The sequence below is a fragment of the Camelina sativa genome, chromosome 7, assembly GCF_030686135.1.
Source record: "Camelina sativa cultivar CO46 ecotype springtype chromosome 7, ASM3068613v1".
Taxonomy (NCBI): domain Eukaryota; kingdom Viridiplantae; phylum Streptophyta; class Magnoliopsida; order Brassicales; family Brassicaceae; genus Camelina; species Camelina sativa.
The window spans coordinates 25860558-25882359 of NC_141886.1; the positions used below are offsets into that span (position 1 = coordinate 25860558).

The window sequence follows — 21802 nt, forward strand, 5'->3', positions numbered from 1 at the left end:
ATGGTTTTGAGTTGACATCACTATGGTTACTTCTACGATCAGGTGTTGTGTTGTGAGAATTTTAAGATTCTTCTTGTTTACATTACAATGTTTGTCTCTGTGATAATAACAGTTTCTCAAATACATTTTTGTTGCAAAACATAGTTTAAATCAGAGACGTCTGCTCCTTGGTGCCACCATCGCTTGTCCTAAAATTGATGCTTTCATCGCTGCTTCTCAAAGAAGGTAAGGTTAAAAAGCTTTTTAAAACTAGAATCCGATTGATTGTTGACATTAATTTCTGGTTTGATTTGTAGTATTGTAGAATGGTAGTAAGCTGTTTGATTTCCGATTGATTGTTGACAGTGATTTCTTGTTTTAAGTCTTGTTTGTAGAATAAAAAGGTATTGATTTATTGTATGGTTATGTTTGAAGTTTTGCTTGAAGTCTTGCTTTGTTGTTGACATTGATAGCTTCTTTTGTCACACTTAAACACAAACGGGTAGGTAGTTGTAAAAGTTAAACACTTATTGTGAATTAGTTCTTAATGCTTGGTAGTTAAGAACTTACTAAATGCTTGGTAGTTAAGCACTTACTAAATGCTTGGTAGTTGTAACACTTAAACACAAAAAAAAACATTTGTAAACCTAACCTTAAAGCTTTACAATAAACCCAACTACCAAACTCTTCCTTCTCCTTCAACGCTTAAATGGTCTTGGAGATTTGCTATTGAGAAATACTTAGGTTCACTCCTAAGGTGAACCTTCTTGTTCACTTCTTCCTTTTCAACCAATCAGAATCTTCTATACATTATCTTGTTTAAAAAAAAAAAAAAATCAAAATTAAATTAAAAAATAATACATATTAAGGAAACAAATTCTGTATAATTTTTTTAAGGAAAGTTAAATATTGGCTTCGTTTAGATTTTACAATTAAAATGAAATGATGTATCGGTATGTGTTTACAAATAAGGTGATTAGGGTTTAGATTTTACAATTCACACAAAATTATATGTTGGTTTGGGTTTACAAATGAAGTGGTTAATGTTTAGATTTTACAATTAAAACGAAATTATATGTCAGTTTGGGTTTACAAATGAAGTGGTTAGAGTTTAGATTTTAAAATTAAAACAAAATTATATGTCGGTTTGGGTTTACAAATGAGATGGTTAGGGTTTAGATTTTATAAGTAGAACGAAATTATATGTCGGTTTGGGTTTACAAATGAGATGGTTAGGTTTAGATTTTACAATTAGAAGGAAATTATATGTCGGTTTGGGTTTACAAATGAGATGGTTAGGGTTTAGGTTTTACAATTAGAATGAAATTATATATCGGTTTGGGTTTATAAAGAAGCGGTTTAAGTTTTTAATTTTATTATAATGTATACAGATTTTGTTTCCTTATTTTATAAAGAGGTGAATAAATAGGTTCTTAAATGTATTATGAGATAACATATTCTCATTGGCTAAAATAAGAAGAAGTGAACCAAAGGGTTCACCTTAGGAGTGAACCCAAGAATTGTTCTTTGCTATTTATGTCGCTTCTATGGTTCTCTATCCCCCAAGCCAATTCTTCTTCTCTCCATCTTTCATAGACTTTAGGGTATGGATTCTAGAAATTCATATAGGTTTTCTCTAAACTTTACCAACCTCTTGACTAGCCAAGTTGGGGTGAATAATCCAGAATCTCTTCCATCTTTTTCTCCTCCTATCCAAACAAGCTCATCACCTATCCAAATAAGCTCTTCACCTATTCAAATAAGCTCATCACCTATCCCTCAGTTTAGTACACAATTTAGTGATATCAAAGAGGTAGATGAAAACTTAAGGGAAGCTAGAATCTGATGGACTGCCAAGGAAGATATTGTCTTGATCAGTGGTTAAAGATCCAGTCGTGGGCAATGGGCAAAAGGGTGGTTCTTTTTGGGAACGAATTGCATTCTACTATGGAGCGAGTGAAGCAGTAGCGGGTAAACCAAAGAGAGGGGCCAGTCAATGTAAGCAGAGGTGAAAAAAAATAAATGAGACTGTTAATAAGTTTGTAGGATGCTACAACCAAGCTTCGAGTCGGAGAACCAGTGGCCAGTCAGAAGATGATGTTCTCCAAATGGCAAACGAGTTGTACGTCAACGATCAGAAAGTGAAGTTCTCCCTAGAGCATGCTTGGAGGGAGCTTCGCCATGAGCAGAAGTGGTGTTCTTCTAATGCTTTGAGAGGACCTGAAAACTCCAAAAGAACAAAGCTTGATCTCATTGATAACACTCTAATTTACATGTTTTAGGCATCCTTTTTTGTCCATATTCTGCATTGTATTTACCCTAACCTTAGCATTTTTAGGTCATTTACTGTAGGAATCCACATTTAGGCCAATTAGGGTGTTGCATTCTTGCATTTGCACATTTTGGATGAAAACAGGTACTTTAGAGCCTAAAATGGGGAGAAACAGGGTCAAACCCGAGCATGTACCGGAAGGAGCCATGGAGCAGGAAGAACAGTTCGAACACCAACCCGATCGAAGAGGATCCAAGGGCAGGAAGAACAACCCGAAGACCTATCCGAGGAGTAACCCGACCACATCCTTGAGCACCGCCTCGAGCAGGATTGGGCAGCTTCGTGTAGACCTTCGAGTTGTTCTTACTTTTCTTCTTTACCCGATCACTTCACCCGATCATGTATTCGAATGCTTGCATCGAGTACTTAGGTCGTGTGGTTCTTGTTTATTTACTTTCTTTTATTTATTTTAGGATCGTTAGATTAAACCCATTTATTGCTTGGCTTGACTTGCATAGTTCTGATCATATCTCATTTGCTAGCATAACAACCATTTGGATTGATAACCCTTTGTACTACAACTGCATATGGAATTGATACCCTGGGTGAAAATCATATTATCACTCGTCTTAAGGAAGAAGCTAATCAACGCCCTAAGGTGTTAAGACATCCAAAAGGAAAGCAACGAAATCTGGTCGTGGTACAGAAACGGAGGTTAATTCTCTACAAAAGTTAGAGAAGGCGTGAAAGATTAGGGAAAAAGAAATAGCTGCGAGAGAAAGAATTTCCAAGCAACAACTTCTAGAGAGTCTAGTCGGCAGAACTGATCTGTCCGAGCCTGAAATCAACCTCAGAAAGAAGCTAATTGATGAGATGTTAGGATAGTTGGTTATTAATTTCTCAAATCCACTGTTTCATGTTTAGTTCAAGTTTTTAATTAGTGGTTGTGTTTAGCTAAGGTTTGTGTTTTGTGTTTAGTTAAAGTTTGTGTTTTTTGTATGTATCGTTTTAATCAATGTTTAAAGTCTGTTTAGTGAATGTTTGTGTTTAGTTGATGAATCGACTTAATCAATGATATATCATGCTTTAAAAGTTGTTGAGTTTGTGTCAATGGACAAGCACATTTGTAGTGAATTGTATTCTGTCGAAAACCACAGCCAGACCATGAAGTCAAAAACAGGACATGATAGGTTCTGTTTATTTGTATTGTGTGGCTCTGCTTATTGAGGACTCTCTTTTTATGTTTCGCAGGTAACCCGAAGACAAATGGTTCTGTTCTTATAACTACAGCTAAGTGGTTCTGCTCTTGTTTTCTTTTCTTGAGTTTTGTTTGTTGATAGGTTCTTATCTCATGACTCATGTGTTGTTTGCTTATCCTTGGCAGGTTTACATTCCAATCATACCCGTGAACCTTGTGATCTCATGTCGGCACAAGAGAATGAAAGTCTCTGGTATGTGGTTTTGCTCTACCCGTGAACCTTCTGATCTCACGTCGGCACAAGAGACTAAAAGTCTCTGGTCTGTCGTACATGTCATCCCGTGAGAACTCGTTTGTGTTTGTGTCTGTCGTACATGTCCCGTGAACACGTTTGTGTTTTTCTTTCCCCACTTGTTGTTCAATAAACTTGTATATATAGCAAACGACGCAAAGGGAAGATATTTGCCCAATTGTGAGTGCTCTTTTTCTCGTTTGTGTTTTTCTTTCCCCAATCGGCTACTCTTGAATGTAAAAACCTGCTTTATTCTCAAGTTTCAAATATTTTCTCATCCCAACTCTCTCTTAAAAAATTTCTCATTTCTTATTATCATTAAAAACTATTCTGCTCCCAATTAAGTTGCAAACAATCTCTCTTCCAAATTCTTTCTCATACAGCTACAATCTTTTTTATCATCAAACAGCTACATTATTTTTTTCATCAATTAATTTTTTTTAAGACATGTCATCACCAGATTTAGATGATGAGTTTGATGAATTTTTTGATGAACACTTTGATAATCTATTTCAAGATTGCCTAGATGATTATGGCAATGATCAACAACCAACTACTTCAAGGTGGCCAAGAGCTTTTATTGATAGAGGACGCGAGGAAGGGCATATTCGTTTATGGAATGATTATTTCAGCAAAAATGCTACTTACTCTCAAGCTAGTTTCCGTCGTCGTTTTCGAATGAAAAAGTCATTGTTCATGCATATTGTTGATGCACTATCCAATGAAGTACCATATTTCCAACAAAGAAGAGATGCTACGAGTATAGCTGTCAAATGGGCGGTCCGTCCGTGGGCGAGCCCATGTCCACTTCGTTATGGGCGGTCATGGTCACGCCCAAAATTAAGATGGTCTTAAATGGACAAAAGACCATTGGGCTTGTGGACCATTTGAACATAACCATTTGGACATTGGGCGGACCAATTTTTTTTAAAATCTAGGTTTTCCAATTTGGGGAAAATGTTAATTTCTTCTTCTCTTCTCCGTATCACTCCTCCTTTGAAAGTTTGAGTCACTATCTTCAATTCTTCATCTGAATTCCTTGATCCGAATCAAAAGCAGGTAACGATTTAGTGGGCTTTCTTATTTTTTTTGTGATTTCGCCTTCATCTCTTTCTCCTTCATCTCTTTCGTTGAGTTATGTTAGCATTTGTTATGATTCAGTAAGAGTATATGTGTGTCGATTTATTATGTGATTAGTCATTAGTAGTCATTAGTCAATACTAGGAATTGATTTATCTTAGAATTCATAACAGTTTGTGATTGGAGAAGGAAGCGGAGGTAAGAGCAGAGCTGCTGCAGAGCGTTGGTAAGGGGTTTTCTGTCTTTTTCTCTCTCTAAAGGCTAATGCTTTGTTATGATTCAGTAAGAGGGGGTATTCAACTTGTTTTTTTAAGGATTTTAAAGTATTGTTAAAATCCTTTGTTATCCAATTAAGGAATTTTAAAAATCTTATGAAATCCTATGTTATTCAACTAAGATTTATATAAAATCATTTAAAATAATTCAGAATCTCTTGTTATTCAATCAAGAGTTTATAAAACCAACTTTAAATCTCTTGTTATTCAAAATATCACAACTTTTTTTAGATTGCTACTTTGAATGATTCTAGGAGACATTTTTCTTCTTTTTAGTTGAAAAATAATCTTCTCAAAATCATACCCTTTAACATAGAATTTTGAAGGATTTCGTCTAACCCAAAACCATAGAGCCAGAATAGGTCACTTCTTTTTATAAACTTCTTCATATTTGTCCCGATTGCCATACAACTACGAGGATTCAAAAACTCTTGCTTCTCTCCTGAAAGGTATCAACGAAGGTGAACCTTCAATTTAACTAATTCGGAAATTTGGGAAAGTGAAAGATAACAATATGAATACATACGTACCCACACAGAGGTTAATTAAAGGACTATCAGGCATTAGTTTATATGCTTCAAGGTATTCTCTTGCAGCATCTTGATGTCGGCTTGTCACGGTGAAGTGATGACCAGCAATTAGAATGGGTGGTACGCAATCTCTATACTTACTCCTTAGATGATGCATGAACTTAGCTTCAGTTGATGCTCTTTTCCCTAATCTGCACATAATAACCATAATATGATATTAATTTGGTAAAGTCGTAAACAAAACATGCTTACAATACTCTCCAAGTGAAATGCCGCTCTCTACCTTGAAATGACTCTGTAATAGCAGTTCCAGGCATTCAAACGATACAGATGTTGTTGGATGACATGTCTTACACAGTCAAACCACTGCTTTGGATCCATTGTATCACATGATATTTCTGTAAATATTATAAGAAGAAAGGGAGTTAAACACAGGTAATAAACTCAGCTGTAAGATCTACAAGACATGATTTATCAAGGTTGCGTTAGGTACTAGCTCCAAGTGACTGAAGTTCCTTTTTTATTTCAACAGGCAGCATTTTAGCATCCAATCTCCGAGCAAGATTAACTATCTCCAAAGCTTCCCAATATCTTTGCAGGGATGCCAACGCTTTGCACAACTACAAAACAGATAACTTTAGGAGTCATGAAAAACATAAAGCAATATGGTATCAAGGAAGCTATACGGTCATAAGCAAGAAAAAAAGTATGTAAAAGCAACGATATTCAATATACTAGATAATGGTAAAAGATAACAGTTAGTTACATCCACGAAAAGATGGTAATACTCTTCATCTTTGATAGCTTCTTCCTGAGTACAAAAGTCAAAGGATAAGCCCAGTCAATATAAAAAGGGAAAAGCATTTTTATGTTTCAAACAAAGAGGTCAGAAACGGCAATAATGTTTCAAACAAAGAGGTCAGAGAAAATTCACATAAAAACTGTCAAAGTGTTGTTTAATGAAGTAATGTACCATGAGGACCAAATCTTAGGTAAAATATGCACTCGCTTAGACAATGCAGGCAGAAAATCCCCAGAAAAGAGACTACAATTTTCTCTACTGACCTGGTTTTTCCGGAGGAGAAAGCACTAATACAGCTTCATCTCGTTTGCCATCTTCCAGGAGGAGTGAAGCCAGAGTTATGCGAACATCAACCGTATCACTGAGTTCATTCAAAGCTGAGGAATATTTCAGTTGGCAGCAAATCAATTAGAAACAAATGAGAAATTCTCCGGTAACGCTGCTGATCACAAGTTTTTTTGATCGATAGGTGTTTTGATCGATAGTTTTAACGAGCACGAAGCACCTGTTCGTGGTGTTCATTTTCACACTTGTCAGCCTTTATTCGTCTCCGGAGGTATACATATATATGCTTTCTTCTGTTCATCTAGAATTTAACATAAAGTTTCTTCCTTGTTATTGACGTTAAAAAAAAGTCTCATCATTGGGAATCTTAATGCTTGTCTAGTATCTTAATATTGTAAAAGGAAGAAGCTTTGCAATTTTGGTTTGGTTGATATTGTAAAAGGAAGAGGCTTTGCATTCTTCTTCATTACATTACTGATTACAGTGATCTTAATGCTTGTCTAATATCTTAATCTTGTAGGGGATGATTACAAGATTAAAGTTTGGAACTACAAAACACAGAGGTGTCTTTTCACTCTTCTTGGCCATCTTGATCATATCCGCACGGTTCAGTTCCATCATGATCATATCCGCACGGTTCTTCTTCTTCGTTTCCAATGTCGAGAGGACAAGGTCGTTTAGTACAGGTTGTTTAGCACAGTTCGCTGATGCTCAGTCCAATCAAGATTCTCTTTTCTCCTTTCACTCTTGCCTTTAACATCGCTGGCTATGCACCTCGTGGCTTTGGCATCTCTGAATTCGTCTCAAAACTTTCATATCTCTCTGTTTTTGTGAGTTGTTTTCTCTGTTCTTAGCTGTTGTAAAGAAAAAAACCATCACCCTCTCTATTCTCTCTCTTTTCAGCCATAGAAACCATCATCATAATCAGTAAACTCTCTCTCTTTTCCCCCTCTAATTTGAAAAATCTCTCATGTACTGCAATTTGCAGTCTGTGCAAAATACGTTTGCTTTTGTTATGGTCTAGATAGACAGTTCTTCAGAAATAAGCGATTAATAAAAATCTATAGCAATATATTTTAAAATCAAACAAAGTTTCCTAATAAAATCTCATAGAATCTGATAGAATCACATTTCATTCTCTAAAACAAAAACAAAAATAAATCTAAAACACAAACAAATCTCCTAAACATCTCCTAAATCTTACAAAATTCTAAAATCTTCCAAAATCCTTAAAAAAATAAGTTGAATACCCCCCTCTAAGAATATATTTGTGTTTAGAACTTTGGAATGTTGTTTTCTGGTGTCGTGTGTGTCTGCATTTGTTTGAAAAGCTACAGCTAATTTTGAAGGCTTTATTTTTATTTGCCCATTTGCATTATTGAATCAGAGGTTAGGTTAATCATTTCGTCTAATCTGGTTACTTGATGTGGCTTTAGCTATATAGATAGACTAGACTAGAGTTATAAAATCTACTGTTGAACAAATTGGAGAAATGTTAGTGTAGTTTAAGTCTTTGCTCGTGAGTAGAGACTCTCAATAGAGAAGTTGTGTTCTCGATTATGTTGAACAAATTTAGGTTGGTGTTGTGTTTTATGTTACTTAAACACATATGTATGTTTACTTATTTAAACAACATGTAACGAGTCTCTTATAATAACGAGTGTTATTTGAATCTTATGTGATGATGTGAATCTTAAGTGAAGAGTTTCTTATGATATTCCTTATGTTTCAGATTGATTCAAACAAGTACAAGAGCTGAAGAGCATCTCGTCTGGTACAAGAGCTGAAAGAGCAAGGAGTCAAGGGATTTTCCGTTGATTTTGAATTTTAATTTTAATGTATGATTTTATAAGAAAAACAACAAAAAGATCAGATTTTATAAAAGAAACAACAAAATAAAATTCAGATTTTATACAAGAAATAAAACATAGATTTTATAAATGAATAACAACAAAAATAAAATTCAGATTTTATAAAATAAAATTCAGATTTTATAAAATAAAATTCAGATTTTATAAAATAAAATAACAAAAATAAAGCTCAGATTTTATAAATGAAAAATAACATAAATAAAAATGGGTTGTCCATGGTCATGACCAATTGGACATGGTCTTAATGTGCATGGACATTTTTAGGACCATTGTCCATTTGGGCCTGTCCAACTTCGCCCATACAACAAAATGTCCAACCGGTCTCGCCCAAATGGTCCATGGACGGACCATTTGACACCTCTAGCTACGGGAAGGTTGGGTCTGTCTGGATTACAAAAGTGTACATCAGCCATTCGTATTTTGGCATATGGATGTGCAGCTGATGCGGTTGATGAATACCTCTGCCTCGCAGATAACACAACAATGCTATGCTTGGAAAATTTTGTGGAGGGAATTATATATTTATTTCAAGATACGTACCTAAGAAGACCTACATCAGAGGATCTCCAACGATTACTCAATCAAGGAGAGGCCCGCGGATTTCCCCGGATGATCGGAAGCATTGATTGTATGCATTGGGAATGGAAGACTTGTCCAACAGCTTGGAAAGGACAGTATTCTCGTGGATCTGGAAAACTTACAATCGTTTTAGAGGCTGTGGCGTCGCAAGATCTCTGGATTTGACATGCATTTTTTGGCCCTCCAGGTACTTTAAATGATATCAATATTCTTGACCGTTCACCAGTTTTTGATGACATCTTAGAAGGTCGAGCTCTGAGAGTATATTACTTTGTCAATGGACGACATTACAATATGGCTTACTACCTCACTAATGGTATATATCCGAAATGGGCAACATTCATCCAATCAATTTCACTTCCACAAGACCCGAAAGCATCATTATTTGCTCACTGTCAAGAAGCTGTCCGAAAAGATCTCGAACGTGCTTTTGGAGTCTTGCAAGCTCGTTTTGCAATTGTTAAAAATTCTGCACTTTTTTCTGGATAAGGTAAAAATAGGAAAGATAATGCGAGCATTTATCATATTGCACAATATGATAGTAGAAGATGAACGAGATGGATACATTTTGTACAATGTAGCAGAATTCCATCAAGGAGAAGGAAGCGGGACTTCACATGTCGATTTAACATATTCTACAGATAGGATTAACAATCTCGGCAATGTGATGGGCGCTTGGAATCAACTTCGTGATACAACGCAACATAGACGACTTAAAGCTGATTTGGTTGAACATATCTGGCAAAAATTTGGCACAACTCAATATTAGACCGATGCTAATTATGTTATTCATAATGCTTTCATATGTTTCTATCATTCTATTTTATTTTATTTTTGTATTCATTTTAAGTTTGTGGTTTTTTTAGCATTATAATATATGTTTTACAGTTTTTTTAATGTAATATATTTGTTTTTTAATAAATGCATTCTACTACTAGTTTTATTTTCCTAATATTGCATACATTATATAACCAACATTTATAACATTATAAAATAAAATTTAAACACTTTTTTAATTAAAAAAATTAGACATCCAAGGATGACTAATGGGAGGACAAAATTTAAAAACAAGGATGTGAAGAGATTTGTATTATTTTTAATATTATTAAAAAATAGAGACACTCAATTGAGGATGTGCAATGGCCATGCTTTTAGAAGAAACTCCAATCTACGGGGAAAAAAAACTCCAATAATAGTGTTAATAGTTTTTCTTTGAAAATTAGTTTGACCTCTCAAAAACTAATATTTTAGCCACATTCAAACCTCAATTTATTTTCTTAAAAAAACAAAAATAAAATATTGTGCTTGAAAAATGATGGGAACTTATCACCTCATTGAATTATTATTTTTGATTTGGGCAAATACTCGTGTTGAGCTAATCGTATTGTAATCATCAATTTTAAAAAATTAGGATAGTACCTGCGCTATGCCGCATGATTATTTTTTTTTTTATGGTTAATTTTATATGGTGTTTATTTTGAAATAAAATAAAAATCAGATTGCATTGGTTAGATTGCATTTACCTTATCAAACAATTAAAACTTATCTTAGAGTTCAATTTGAAAATTTTCTCAAGCACACAAAGGAGTACCACCCTTACATTCCTCTACCCAATTATAATCAAATTAACTCTTTATATTCCTCTACCGAATTATATAATATATATAATAAAACGTAACTCTATACAAAAGGTTGAATCTGGAGCACACAATTGAGATTTTCTAACATAAAGTATCACTATGAGACAAGATAAATTGAATATTCTAGTCCAAGGGAAGTTGAGACAAGGTGTGTTGGACAAGTACATGAGTAGAGCCCGAGGGAAGTTGTCAGTGCCGAAGACAGTGCTCTATAAAATTACGGCTTAAGATGGAGAAAGATGGACCTGCCGAAAAGAAACGATTGCATTTAGTATAATCCTCAGACCATTCTTTTCACCTATGTTAGTGATAACTAACAACACTACTGATAAGCAACACGTTCTGTAGCCTATATTCTTCCACGCAAGTTTATAGTAATAGAGAGGTTTCACCTACACATATCAACTATTTTTAGCATCTTTTATCACGTATTTTACCTACAGAATTATGAAAACGAATTACTACCTACAGAACAGCATGAATAGGGAAAAAAGTATCCAGAACATCATGCTTGCATAACACACACAATATGCTAACAAAAACAAGATGATAGCTCCACAGAGAAGAGCAGAAAACATAAGTTAGAGAACATATGACATGTAACAGAGCTTGGGAAAGATTAAGATACATGAGAATAACTTAAAAGCCTTAGGCAACTCCCGTTTCTGTGAAGCAAAAAACATATTGGTTTTCTCCATACGATAGAGCCCTGGATCAACAATAACTGGCTTCAACCGCCTTGACCTACGGGAAACCAATACAAAATGCTCAAAAACCGATATGGTATATGCTTAATCATCTTGTTTAATGCTCAAAACCGATATGTTTTATGCTAAAAACAGCATTCTTAATCATTCAGGATATACCAATATTCAATTCCCGGAGAGGAGTTAATACCTCCTTCTCAAAATAAGCTAGCTCACTTTAATCATCCAGCACATTCTCCAAAATATGCTTTACCGGATCAAAATCCTACATGAGAAAAACAAAACCAGAATGCCAGCTCTAGGCTTTAGTGATGAAACAAAAGCTCCATATATCACAAACATCAAAATAAAGCAGACACATCACACACAGAAACAAACCTATTAATAAAACCCTTACTCAAGCTTTATAACTTGCTGAGGAAGAGGTATATTCCTATTAATTAAGCTAAGCTCAGTAGCAGTATAAGATATACTCAATCCCTGATCAGAAGGAAGTCCAGCTAAAGGACGAGCAATCGCAGCAGCAACTGCAACACTTGCAGGAATCTACAAAAATATGGATTTCAATTCTCTCAAAAACAAACTCCATTAATGTTATGAACTGGAGATTACCTCAAGATGATCAGAAAAAGAAGCAGAAGGTAAGAGACCAAGCGACATAACAGATTTAACAGAGCTGAAGAATTTTTCACCATCCTTAGACAAATCCATTCCATAACTGCCTTGGGATAATAAGAAAGGGAGAAAGAAGAGAACCCTAGAGCTGTCGAATCCAACACCATAACCAAGTACGTTTAGATTTCATTGGAGAGAAATGGATTACCCAAAACTGAATGGGAAGAGATTAGGCTGCCTCTCTCAATCGCATCTAAAAGGCGACGAAGAAATCAAGCATCGGGTAATTAAACGCTATCATTTTCTTTTTTTCTTTGTCCACATAAGATAAATCAGCTGACGTGTATTAATGTTATAATTTGATAGGTTATAGATTTTTACTGAGGTGTCAACACCACTTTCAAAGTTGAGGCTGATGCACTGGAAAAAAATATCTTCTACTTTTATTATATTGATTGACTAGATAAGGTAGACAATTGTGAGTTAATTAGTTTTAGTTTTTAAGTTTTTATTATTGGTTGGTAACCGATTCGATTAACATGGGCTCTAGTTTAGTGGGAATTGCTCAATCAATTTCTAATAAATAAAAAAAATCAAATATATTAAAACAGCAGAAGAGAGAATGTAGAAGCTTTCTGAAATTCCTTGAGAAACGGTTTCTATATTATCTGTCCGTTTATTGGTTTAATTTTAATAAAAAAATAAAATATTATTGTATAATTAAAATATTTTTATTTTTATTTTTTTTAAATCATTCCCTTTTCCACCGTTGGACAAGGCCTTAGTCGTTGTCTCTTAGGTTTGTTTTTATACTGCAGACAGTTTATGTTTCTAGCGAGTAGCTAGGAAACAACATTTTGTTTGTAGTAAGTACGTAGAAACATACATTGTAGGAGAAGAGGAAACTAAATACCTCTATAAATAAGTTTCACATCTTTTTCGTGTGACTATGGGAGAAGATATCAAATGAGAAAATTATGTTGTAATATTAATTGGATTCTTGATAAAAATTATTTCGATGTTGATAGATTTTTAATTGGACCATTTAGGGATATTTCTCTTTCAAAAATGATATTTCGTATTTGTTCAATATATTTTTATTTCATAGTGTTTTTTTTTTCTTCTTTTGTGAGTGCTCGTAAAAATATCACTCTGATTTGACAATCTCAGTAAAATCGCCAAGCTTTGTTCTGAAATGGTACTTGTTTGGGCAAAAATAATCGATTCGTTTAGAGTCTACGAAAACAATAAATAGTTGTTGAATAGTCGTTTCTATTGATCAAAGTATCGAGCTCAAATACAAGAATTTAAGGCACAACGAGTCAATTTAGAAACCCTAGCAATGCTTTGGAATTGAGTCGTGTGGCTGTATTTTGGGTCTCTTGTTTTGCTCTCCCTTTCGCCTCCTATTGTGTCGATATCGCTCCCTTTTTATAGAGAAGTCTCTTTACCCTAATCTTCATGGGATTTGGGTTTGAGTAACCGCCACTAGATGAGATAAGGTCGTTTCGAATATTCTCTACACGAGATTGAGTCAAATATTTTATTGATAACGTCGTAGCAAATCAGAGTCGGTCACAAAGTCCAATTATAGTCCGTTTTGACTCGTTGTTTGTCGTTACAGCCCATATTGGCTCGTTAATTGTTGTGTCGGCCCGTATCGGCTTGACGGTTGTCATTACGGCTCGTATTGGCTCGATGTTTGCCGTTACGGCCCATATTGGCTTGATGCTGGTCGTTACGGCCCGCGTTGGCTTGATGGTTACCGTTACGGCCGATATTGACTCAATGTTTACCGTTACGGTCGGTATTAACTCAATGTTCTAGAGAATGCACAATTCTCTATTATTTATAGAATATATCACCATTATAATAGAATTTATCTATATAATTTATATGATTAAAATTATGCCCAACAGTTTGCCCCCCACTCTCTATTTTCTTTGTAAGAATTTAGAGATTAGTATAGACAAATGGTATCATTTTAATAAACTATAAATATAAAGCTAAATATTTGTATAAGTCATGACATACCTTTACGGTATCATTTTAATTCGCTGCCTTCCATTAACGATGTCGTGATCCACATCGTGATCTCGTAGTTTTGTAGTTTTGGGACGATGTTTACCCCATGGCAAGACCTGTGACAATGTTTGTCATCAACGGTTTATCAAATTGACTGTGCATTGGCTTTATATTGACAATTTTGTCATAGCCAATTTAAGGAATTGGTTCCACATTAACTCAACAATGACAATTTTGTCATAGCCAATTACATTGACTGAACAATGACAATTTTGTCATAGCCAATTTAGTTAATTTTCTTCCCATCGGCTCTAAAACGATATAGTTGTCGTAACCAATTTCTTGAATTGGCTACACATTGATTCCGCATTGGTTCTAAAACCAAAATGCTGCCATAACCAAATTCTGGAATTGGTTACACATTGGTTCTCTATTGGCTCCAATTTGTCGGTCTTGCCTCCGCCAATTTGGTGAATTGCCTTCACATCGGCTCTAAAACGATAAAGTTAACGTAACCAAAGTTACCTGAACTGGCCACAACTTGACTTTGCATTGGTTCCAATTCTTTGAATTAGATACACAATTGACTCAATGTTGGTCTAAGTCGATATTTGGCCATATCCACTTCATTGAATTGGCCTCACATTGATCCCGAATTGGCTCTAAAACGTCAATGTGGTCCTAGCCAGTTTCTTGAATTGGCTTTACATTGATTCCACATTGGTTTAGAAACGACAGTGCAACCATAACCAATTTCTTGAATTGGCTACACATTGATGCATCGGCTATAAATAGACAATATGGTTCCTAACCAAATTCTTGAATTGACTACACATTGACTATACATTGGTTTTCAATAGACAATGTGGTTCCTAACCATGCATTGGCTTTAAATAGACAATATGGTGTGTAACCAATTTCTTGAATTGGCTACACATTGACCCTACATTGTCTTTTAAATGAGAATGTGGTTCCTAACCAATTTCTTGAATTGGCTTTATCTTGACTCTGCATTGGCTAAAAATGACAATGCGACCATGACCAATTTCTCGAATTGGCTTTATCTTGACTCTGCATTGGCTAAAACGACAATGTGGCCATGATCAATTTCTTGAATTGGCTATATCTTGACTCTGCATTGGCTAAAACTGACAATGCGGCCATAACCAATTTCCTGAATTGGCTATATCTTGACTCTGCATTGTCTAAAAATGACAATGCGGCCACGACCAATTTCTCGAATTGGCTACATACTTACTATGTATTGGTTTTAAATAGACAATGTGCCTTGAACCAATTACATGAATTAGCTGGACACTCACCATGTATTGGTTTTAAATAGACAATGTGGCTTTAACCAATTACATGAATTGGCTACACATCGACTCTACATCGGCTATTACATAACAATGTGGTACCTAACCAATTTCTTGACTTGGTTACACATTGAGTCTACATTGGGTTTTAAATGACAACTGGCCATAGCAATTTCAGGGGATGAATTATAATTTCTCTCCCATTGGCGATTTTGTCATAGCCAAATCATTTATGCTCGTGACATAATCCGGGTTCGTGACCCAATTAAAGCGTTTCGTAGCTCATTTATTGTTAGCAAGTGTTTTGCTGTCAAGTTTGCTAAACTTGGACCCGACCATCAGGTGGATTCCAGATTTATTACGTTCCTATAGCGACGTCTCGCTAATAGGCAGTTGTAGCGAATGTTTCGCGTTTCAGGTGATTCCCTATTTTCTGCAGAGAGCCTATTGTTCACGTATTCGTGTATCAATGGCCTCACTACTATATGAACAACTTTAGGACCATGTCATGTGTTGTAAGTCATGTTTATCTTGTATCGTGACAAGCTTCACATCGAATTACATGATTTTATTGTCTTGCAACAAGATTTATTGCCCATGTTCATGACATGAGTTCTAAGTTTTAGTAGAGAACATCTTGAAGATTTGTGCATCAAGTGTCTCACCATAAGATTCTTGTAAACGAGTGTTTCGTTGTCAAGGTTTTGCATCCAGTGATTCGTCACATAATTTGCTCGCGCCTGCTTCCGCAACTGGTTAGCAGTGACTATCATATTGAAAAATTGCTTCCTCGATGGATAAGCATCCATAAACTTGTCAAGTTTGTCGATTATCTAGCATTAGTTCTCTAAGGTTAAGCATTTTTCTACTGATTTTGTCATCAGCACATGGCCACCAAGTTAACAAAGTATACTCTCATAATGGGTAATGAGTTACTAAAAACTTAGTTATTTTATTTAAAAAAATCTATCAATGTTAAAAGAAGTAAAACTAAAACTAAAAACGAAAATGAATAATAACTTATAAAACCTTTCAATAACCTGATACCACCATGCCTAACCAAATCGAGACGTCGTTGATGTCTTTGTCATTTTGACAATTTGCGCTCCTCACTTTCAGTTTTGTTTAAAGTTTGACAATGTTCCTCACCATTACTTATGATGCTAGTGTATTCGCTTCGATGTCTTTGGTAAGGTTTATCATCTCGTGTTGATCTTTCATTTCTCACTACGCGAGAGTCAAAATGTGACAAATGTCGATGTCGATACGATGTATTTTCTTCCCATTTTATTTGTGCCCATGTTCGCGAGAGCACATCTTCAATGGTTCTGCATTGATACTTGGTAAGTTCTTTGTACAAGTCACCATTATGAAGTCAACCTCTTTTGAATGTCGATATGGCAGTAGACATGTTGCAACTTGGTATTCACACCTTCTCCATGTTGAATCGTCCCGCGTAGGCACGTAATGACTCATCTCTCTTATGTCGCACCTCATACAGATCATCTGCTGTCTTTTCGAGGTTCCTGCTGCTTGCTAATTGTTCTACAAAAAGATCTGTCAATGATGCAAACGAATTTATTGAGCCGTTTGGCAAGTTGATAAACCACTGAAGCGCAGCCCCCGTAAGGCTTGAGCCAAATCCTTTGCACATGGTAGCTTCTTGATATTCTGTTTGGATGGTCGTCGTGAACATTCGTTGTTTGTATTACGCTTTGTGGTTATCCGGGTCGGATGTTCCATCAAACATCTTCATTGTTGGTAGCACAACTTTTCTTGGCATCTCAGTGAGTACGATTTCATCAGAGAATGGTGTGTCAGCATACGAGTGTAATTTGCTCTTCCGAATTGGCTGAGCTACACCTGGTAGTCGTTCAATCATAGCTTCCAACTCTCCAAATCGTTTGTTGAACATTGCTTCCAAGTGGGCGAATTTATCCATGCTCGATTCCTATCATGCGCGGTGTGTTAACAACTCCTTGTTGAGCCAAAATTTCTTCTCGAACTAGGCTTTCATGTGACTGCCTTGTATCAGGGTTTCCTCCGTCGTTCTCTTCCTGACGAGGAGTTTCCAGCCATTTGTCTTCCGTTGTGGGTGTTCGATTATTGGTTATAGGCGTTGAGTTAAGGTCTTGCATCTGATTCACTTGCACGCCGTGAAATCTAGTGCTTGCTTCGGTAAAAACTCTCCCTGTTGTCACCAGTGAGGCGTTCTCCTCCCGTAGCCTAGCGTTATCTGCCTCGATCTATATCAGCTTCTGCACTGCTTCGTTCAGCTTAGTAGTCAGGGCTTCAAGCTAAGCAGCGACATTCGCATCGATGTTAGCCGTATCACTTCTGTTTCTAGTCATCTCACATAGTTTACTCTATCCCCTCCTTCTAGCGCCAATTGTTTGGGCAAAAATAATCGATTCGTTTAGAGTCTACGGAAACAAGAAATAGTTGTTGAATAGTAGTTTTTATTGATCAAAGTATCGAGCTCAAATACAAGAGTTTAAGGCACAACGAGTCAATTTAGGAACCCTAGCAATGCTTTGGAACTGAGTCGTGTGGCTGTGTTTTGGGTCTCTTGTTTTGCTCTCCCTTTCGCCCCCTATTGTGTCGATATCGCTCTATTTTTATAGAGAAGTCTCTTTACCCTAATCTTCATGGGATTTGGGTTTGAGTAACCGCCTCTAGATGAGATAAGATCGTTTCGAATATTCTCTACACGAGATTGAGTCAAATATTTTCTTGATAACTTCGTAGCAAATCAGAGTCGGTCACAAAGTCCAATTACAGCCCGTATTGACACGTTGTTTGTCGTTACAGCCTGTATTGGCTCGTTAATTGTTGTGTCGGCCCGTATCGGCTTGACGGTTGCCATTACGGCCCGTATTGGCTCGATATTTTCCGTTACGGCCCATATTGGCTTGATGCTAGTCGTTACGGCCCGCGTTGGCTTGATGCTTACCGTTACGGCCGGTAATGACTCAATGTTTACCGTTACGGTCGGTATTAACTCAATGTTCTAGAGAATGCATAATTCTCTATTATTTATAGAATATATCACCATTATAATAGAATTTATCTATTATAATTTTTATGATTAAAATTATGCCCAACAATACCTCGTTTAATACTTTAATATATAACATATGATTTCATACACACGCTTTAGAAATAAGATATTAATCCATAGTTTTATGAAATGATATATTATTCAGACAAAAGAAAAAACTATGTACTATTCTTCCAAAAAAATAAATTGATGTATTTTAATTAGGCATGTCAATTAGGGCCAAAAATCGCGGGCTAGTCCGGCCGGTCCTGAAAAATACCGGACTCGGGCTTATATATATGTCCAGAAAAGATCGGGTCTTTTAGGCTCAGCCCATTTGGGCTACAAGGTTTTTCGAGCTTAGCCCGAGCCCGAAAAACCTTTTAACAAATATATTTGTACTTTTTATTAACACTTTTATTTGATTAAAGATTTATTGTAAATAAAATTTAAAACTCTAATCCTTGTTTTTATATTTACTTAATAACCTTGCTTAATACTTTTAAAATGTTTATCTATGATATTTTATATGAATTATATATTGTTTTATTTGGTTAAAGTATAAAATTTTATTTAGTTTTAAACTTTTTAAAAAAAATTAAGTTGGTTGTAGTGAATATAGATACGTTACTAAAATTTTGATTGAACCCAACAACAATTTGTTTTCCAATGTATCTTTAAATACTGATTTTTAAAACTTATAAGTTTGAATTATTGATCTATACGATAAGCCCGAAAAAAGTCCGAAAAATCCTATAGCTCTGTTAGAGGCTGGTTCGGACTTTGAAATATAGGTTCAGAAAGATTTCGAGCTGGACCGGGCCAGACTCGAACATATACAGGCTTTACCCTAATTTAAATTAAGAAATTTCCCAATTTTATTATCTCAACAACTCACATATTTTTCTGCATCTACGTAAATGTTTCAATGTCTTCGCCTCCAGGGACGCCGCCTTTAGTCTATATTGTGGATATGGTCGGTTCCAGAATTCGTATATAATTTGTATTTTAGGAGCATAAAATAACACGTTCAACATGTGGGATTGCTGAGTGAGGGTATTGTCGTAAATTAATCCACCAAATACAGTCTATAAAATAATGGCTCTGTGAGTCAACGCGCCTTCACTCAAATTCCACAGCACCGTTTTATTCAAGTAGTACCTACGCATTCATTTAGTCATTACCACGTTTGAAACATGGCTACGGATAAAAGCAAGATTCTGGTGATCGGAGGGACTGGTTACATGGGAGAATTCATCGTTGAAACTAGCGCTAAAACCGGTAACCCAACATTCACTCTTGTCCGAGAAGCCTCTCTCTCCGATCCCGTCAAGGGCAAAACCGTCCAGCGGTTCAAAGATCTCGGTGTCACAATACTACACGTACGTATGCATGAAAGTATCATTTTCTAAATAATTCATAACCATAAACCTTTATTATGTAAATTTTGGTCAGGGGGATTTGAATGATCATGAAAGCTTAGTGAAGGCCATCAAACAGGTCGATGTGGTGATATCAACCATCGGGCACAAGCAAGTCTTAGATCAAACCAAGATCATTTCCGCCATTAAAGAAGCCGGTAACGTCAAGGTCGGTATTTGATTCTAACCTCATTACATATAAATGGCAATCCGATTAGCATATGATACCTAATGAAAATGGTATAGTTCTGACTTATGAGAAAAATCCTATTGCACATTATAATTACTAGATTTATAATTGTTTGTTTTCCAGAGATTCTTGCCGGCTGAGTTTGGGGCAGACGTGGAGAGGACAAGGGCGGTTGAGCCAGCAAAATCATTTTTTGCAGGGAAGGTACAGATCAGGAAAGCCATAGAGGCTGAAGGAATACCATACACTTACGTTGTTAGCAATTGCTGTGCTGGTTTATACTTGCGTACGTTAGTTCAGTTCGAGTCTAGTCTCATTTCTCCTACTAGAGACAAAGTCATCATTTTTGGCGACGAAAATGTTCCTCCTAGAGACAAAGTCACCATTTTAGGCGATGGAAATGCCAAAGGTTGAGAATTTTCTAATGTAACGGAATGTATAATTTAGAAACAAGATCTTCATATAATTTTCTAATGTAACGGAATGTGTTGGGTTGTTTTTGCAGTTGCGATCAACAAAGAGGAAGATACTGCTGCTTACGCGATCAGGACAGTGGATGATCCAAGGACTCTGAACAAAACACTCTACATTAAGCCTCCAAAGAACACTTTATCAATGAATGAAATGGTAACCTTGTGGGAGAAAAAGATAGGCAAGTCTCTTGAGAAGACTCACGTATCAGAAGAACGAATCCTTCAAAGTATCCAAGGCTAGAAATTCTAATCCGAGCATGATTCACAAGGAGAGGTTTATATTTCTTTATCATCCGTTTTTTCCATTCCTCAATATCTTATTTTTGCGTAATGTCCAGTTCCCATCCATGTTTTTAAGTCGATAAACCACTCCATGTTTGTGAAGGGAGATCAGACCCGTTTCACTATAGAGACTTCGTTCGGTGTGGAAGCCTCTGAGCTTTACCCTGATGTCAAGTACACCACTGTCGATGAGTATCTCAATCAATTCACTTGAGAAGATTACGCAATGCAAGTAACCTAGTTGTAACAATAATTATGAATGATTCTTGTAGTTATATAATTTAAGAACGTGTGTGTGAGATTGAATTAAGCCAAATGTGAAGTTTTGTGAAATTAAGCTAACATTGCACTCTTGTGTCAATTACAACGTAAGGTATATCTTCAACTTCTTTGACCAGAAAAAAAAAAGGGGGTACATCTTCAACTTCAAGCTTGTTTGAAATCCACAAATACTTTCGAAACCCAATATATGATAGAAAAATCAGAGTTTCAGATTAAATCATTTCGATGTTGATAGATTCCCCTTTGTTCTATCTTAATTTATTTATCATAATGTTGTTTTTTTTTTTTTTTTTTTTTTTTTTTTTTTTTTTTTTTTGTGAATGCTCGTAAGAAGAAGATTCTCATTTGACAATCTTAACAACCACAATTACTATGGGGAAACTTCTCAAAACATAGGCCAATTTTTTTAAAAAGAAAAATCCATTAATTTTTTTCTGAATAATACTTTTGTTTATTAATCTAATTTTTTTTGTACCAAAAAGATGTAATTTTAAGTGATTTATGCAATTTTATTAGTTTTTAATGATAGATGGTAAATTTTAATTAAAACATTAAAACTCTATTGAGTTATAGAAAATTGTAAAGCACAAAATAATATATTTATCATTAAATTGTAATATGTTTTTTAATATGTATTAAAACTTTAGT

At 35.5% G+C, this 21802-nt stretch overlaps 2 protein-coding genes, 2 long non-coding RNA genes and 1 pseudogene across 5 annotated transcripts; 4 read left to right on the forward strand and 1 right to left on the reverse strand.

The window, feature by feature from the left end:
* Nucleotides 1-1997: 1997 nt before the first annotated feature.
* On the forward strand, nucleotides 1998-3136 carry LOC147941707 (glutathione S-transferase T3-like; the record flags this gene model as incomplete). Its single annotated transcript, XM_087458612.1, has 3 exons — nucleotides 1998-2254; nucleotides 2725-2728; nucleotides 3002-3136. Coding segments are annotated over 3 exons (396 nt in total), but the record flags the coding sequence as incomplete, so codon positions are not given.
* A 1052-nt stretch (nucleotides 3137-4188) lies between these two features.
* Nucleotides 4189-9932, forward strand: LOC147941708 (uncharacterized; annotated as a pseudogene).
* Nucleotides 6856-7800, forward strand: LOC147941709 (uncharacterized). The gene is made up of 2 exons (XR_015562772.1): nucleotides 6856-6984; nucleotides 7234-7800. It is a non-coding gene; the product is annotated as an uncharacterized LOC147941709 (long non-coding RNA).
* Nucleotides 9933-11335: 1403 nt separating the features above from the next.
* LOC104702268 (uncharacterized) lies at nucleotides 11336-12374 on the reverse strand. The gene is made up of 4 exons (XR_753963.2): nucleotides 12123-12374; nucleotides 11908-12056; nucleotides 11670-11775; nucleotides 11336-11547 (listed from the first exon to the last, which is right to left on the reverse strand). It is a non-coding gene; the product is annotated as an uncharacterized LOC104702268 (long non-coding RNA).
* A 7256-nt stretch (nucleotides 12375-19630) lies between these two features.
* Nucleotides 19631-21214, forward strand: LOC104702270 (isoflavone reductase homolog P3-like). Of its 2 annotated transcripts, XM_087456674.1 has the most exons (5): nucleotides 19631-19888; nucleotides 19962-20096; nucleotides 20241-20526; nucleotides 20623-20864; nucleotides 20976-21214. In XM_087456674.1, exons 1-4 carry the CDS (start codon nucleotides 19703-19705, stop codon nucleotides 20829-20831), a joined length of 816 nt encoding a protein of 271 aa, XP_087312800.1. In that variant the 5' UTR covers nucleotides 19631-19702; the 3' UTR covers nucleotides 20832-20864; nucleotides 20976-21214. The 2 variants fall into 2 exon arrangements, with proteins under 2 accessions (XP_087312800.1, XP_087312799.1); XM_087456673.1 differs by having other exon boundaries at nucleotides 20623-21214.
* The last annotated feature ends 588 nt before the right edge of the window (nucleotides 21215-21802 follow it).

Bases quoted from the DNA above. Each gene is read 5' to 3' on its own strand.
- LOC104702270 (XM_087456673.1), top strand. From the start codon at position 19,703: ATGGCTACGGATAAAAGCAAGATTCTGGTGATCGGAGGGACTGGTTAC. The intron at 20,097-20,240 runs GTCGGTATTTGA...TTTGTTTTCCAG, and splicing joins AAGAAGCCGGTAACGTCAAG to AGATTCTTGCCGGCTGAGTT. The intron at 20,527-20,622 runs GTTGAGAATTTT...TTGTTTTTGCAG, and splicing joins AGGCGATGGAAATGCCAAAG to TTGCGATCAACAAAGAGGAA.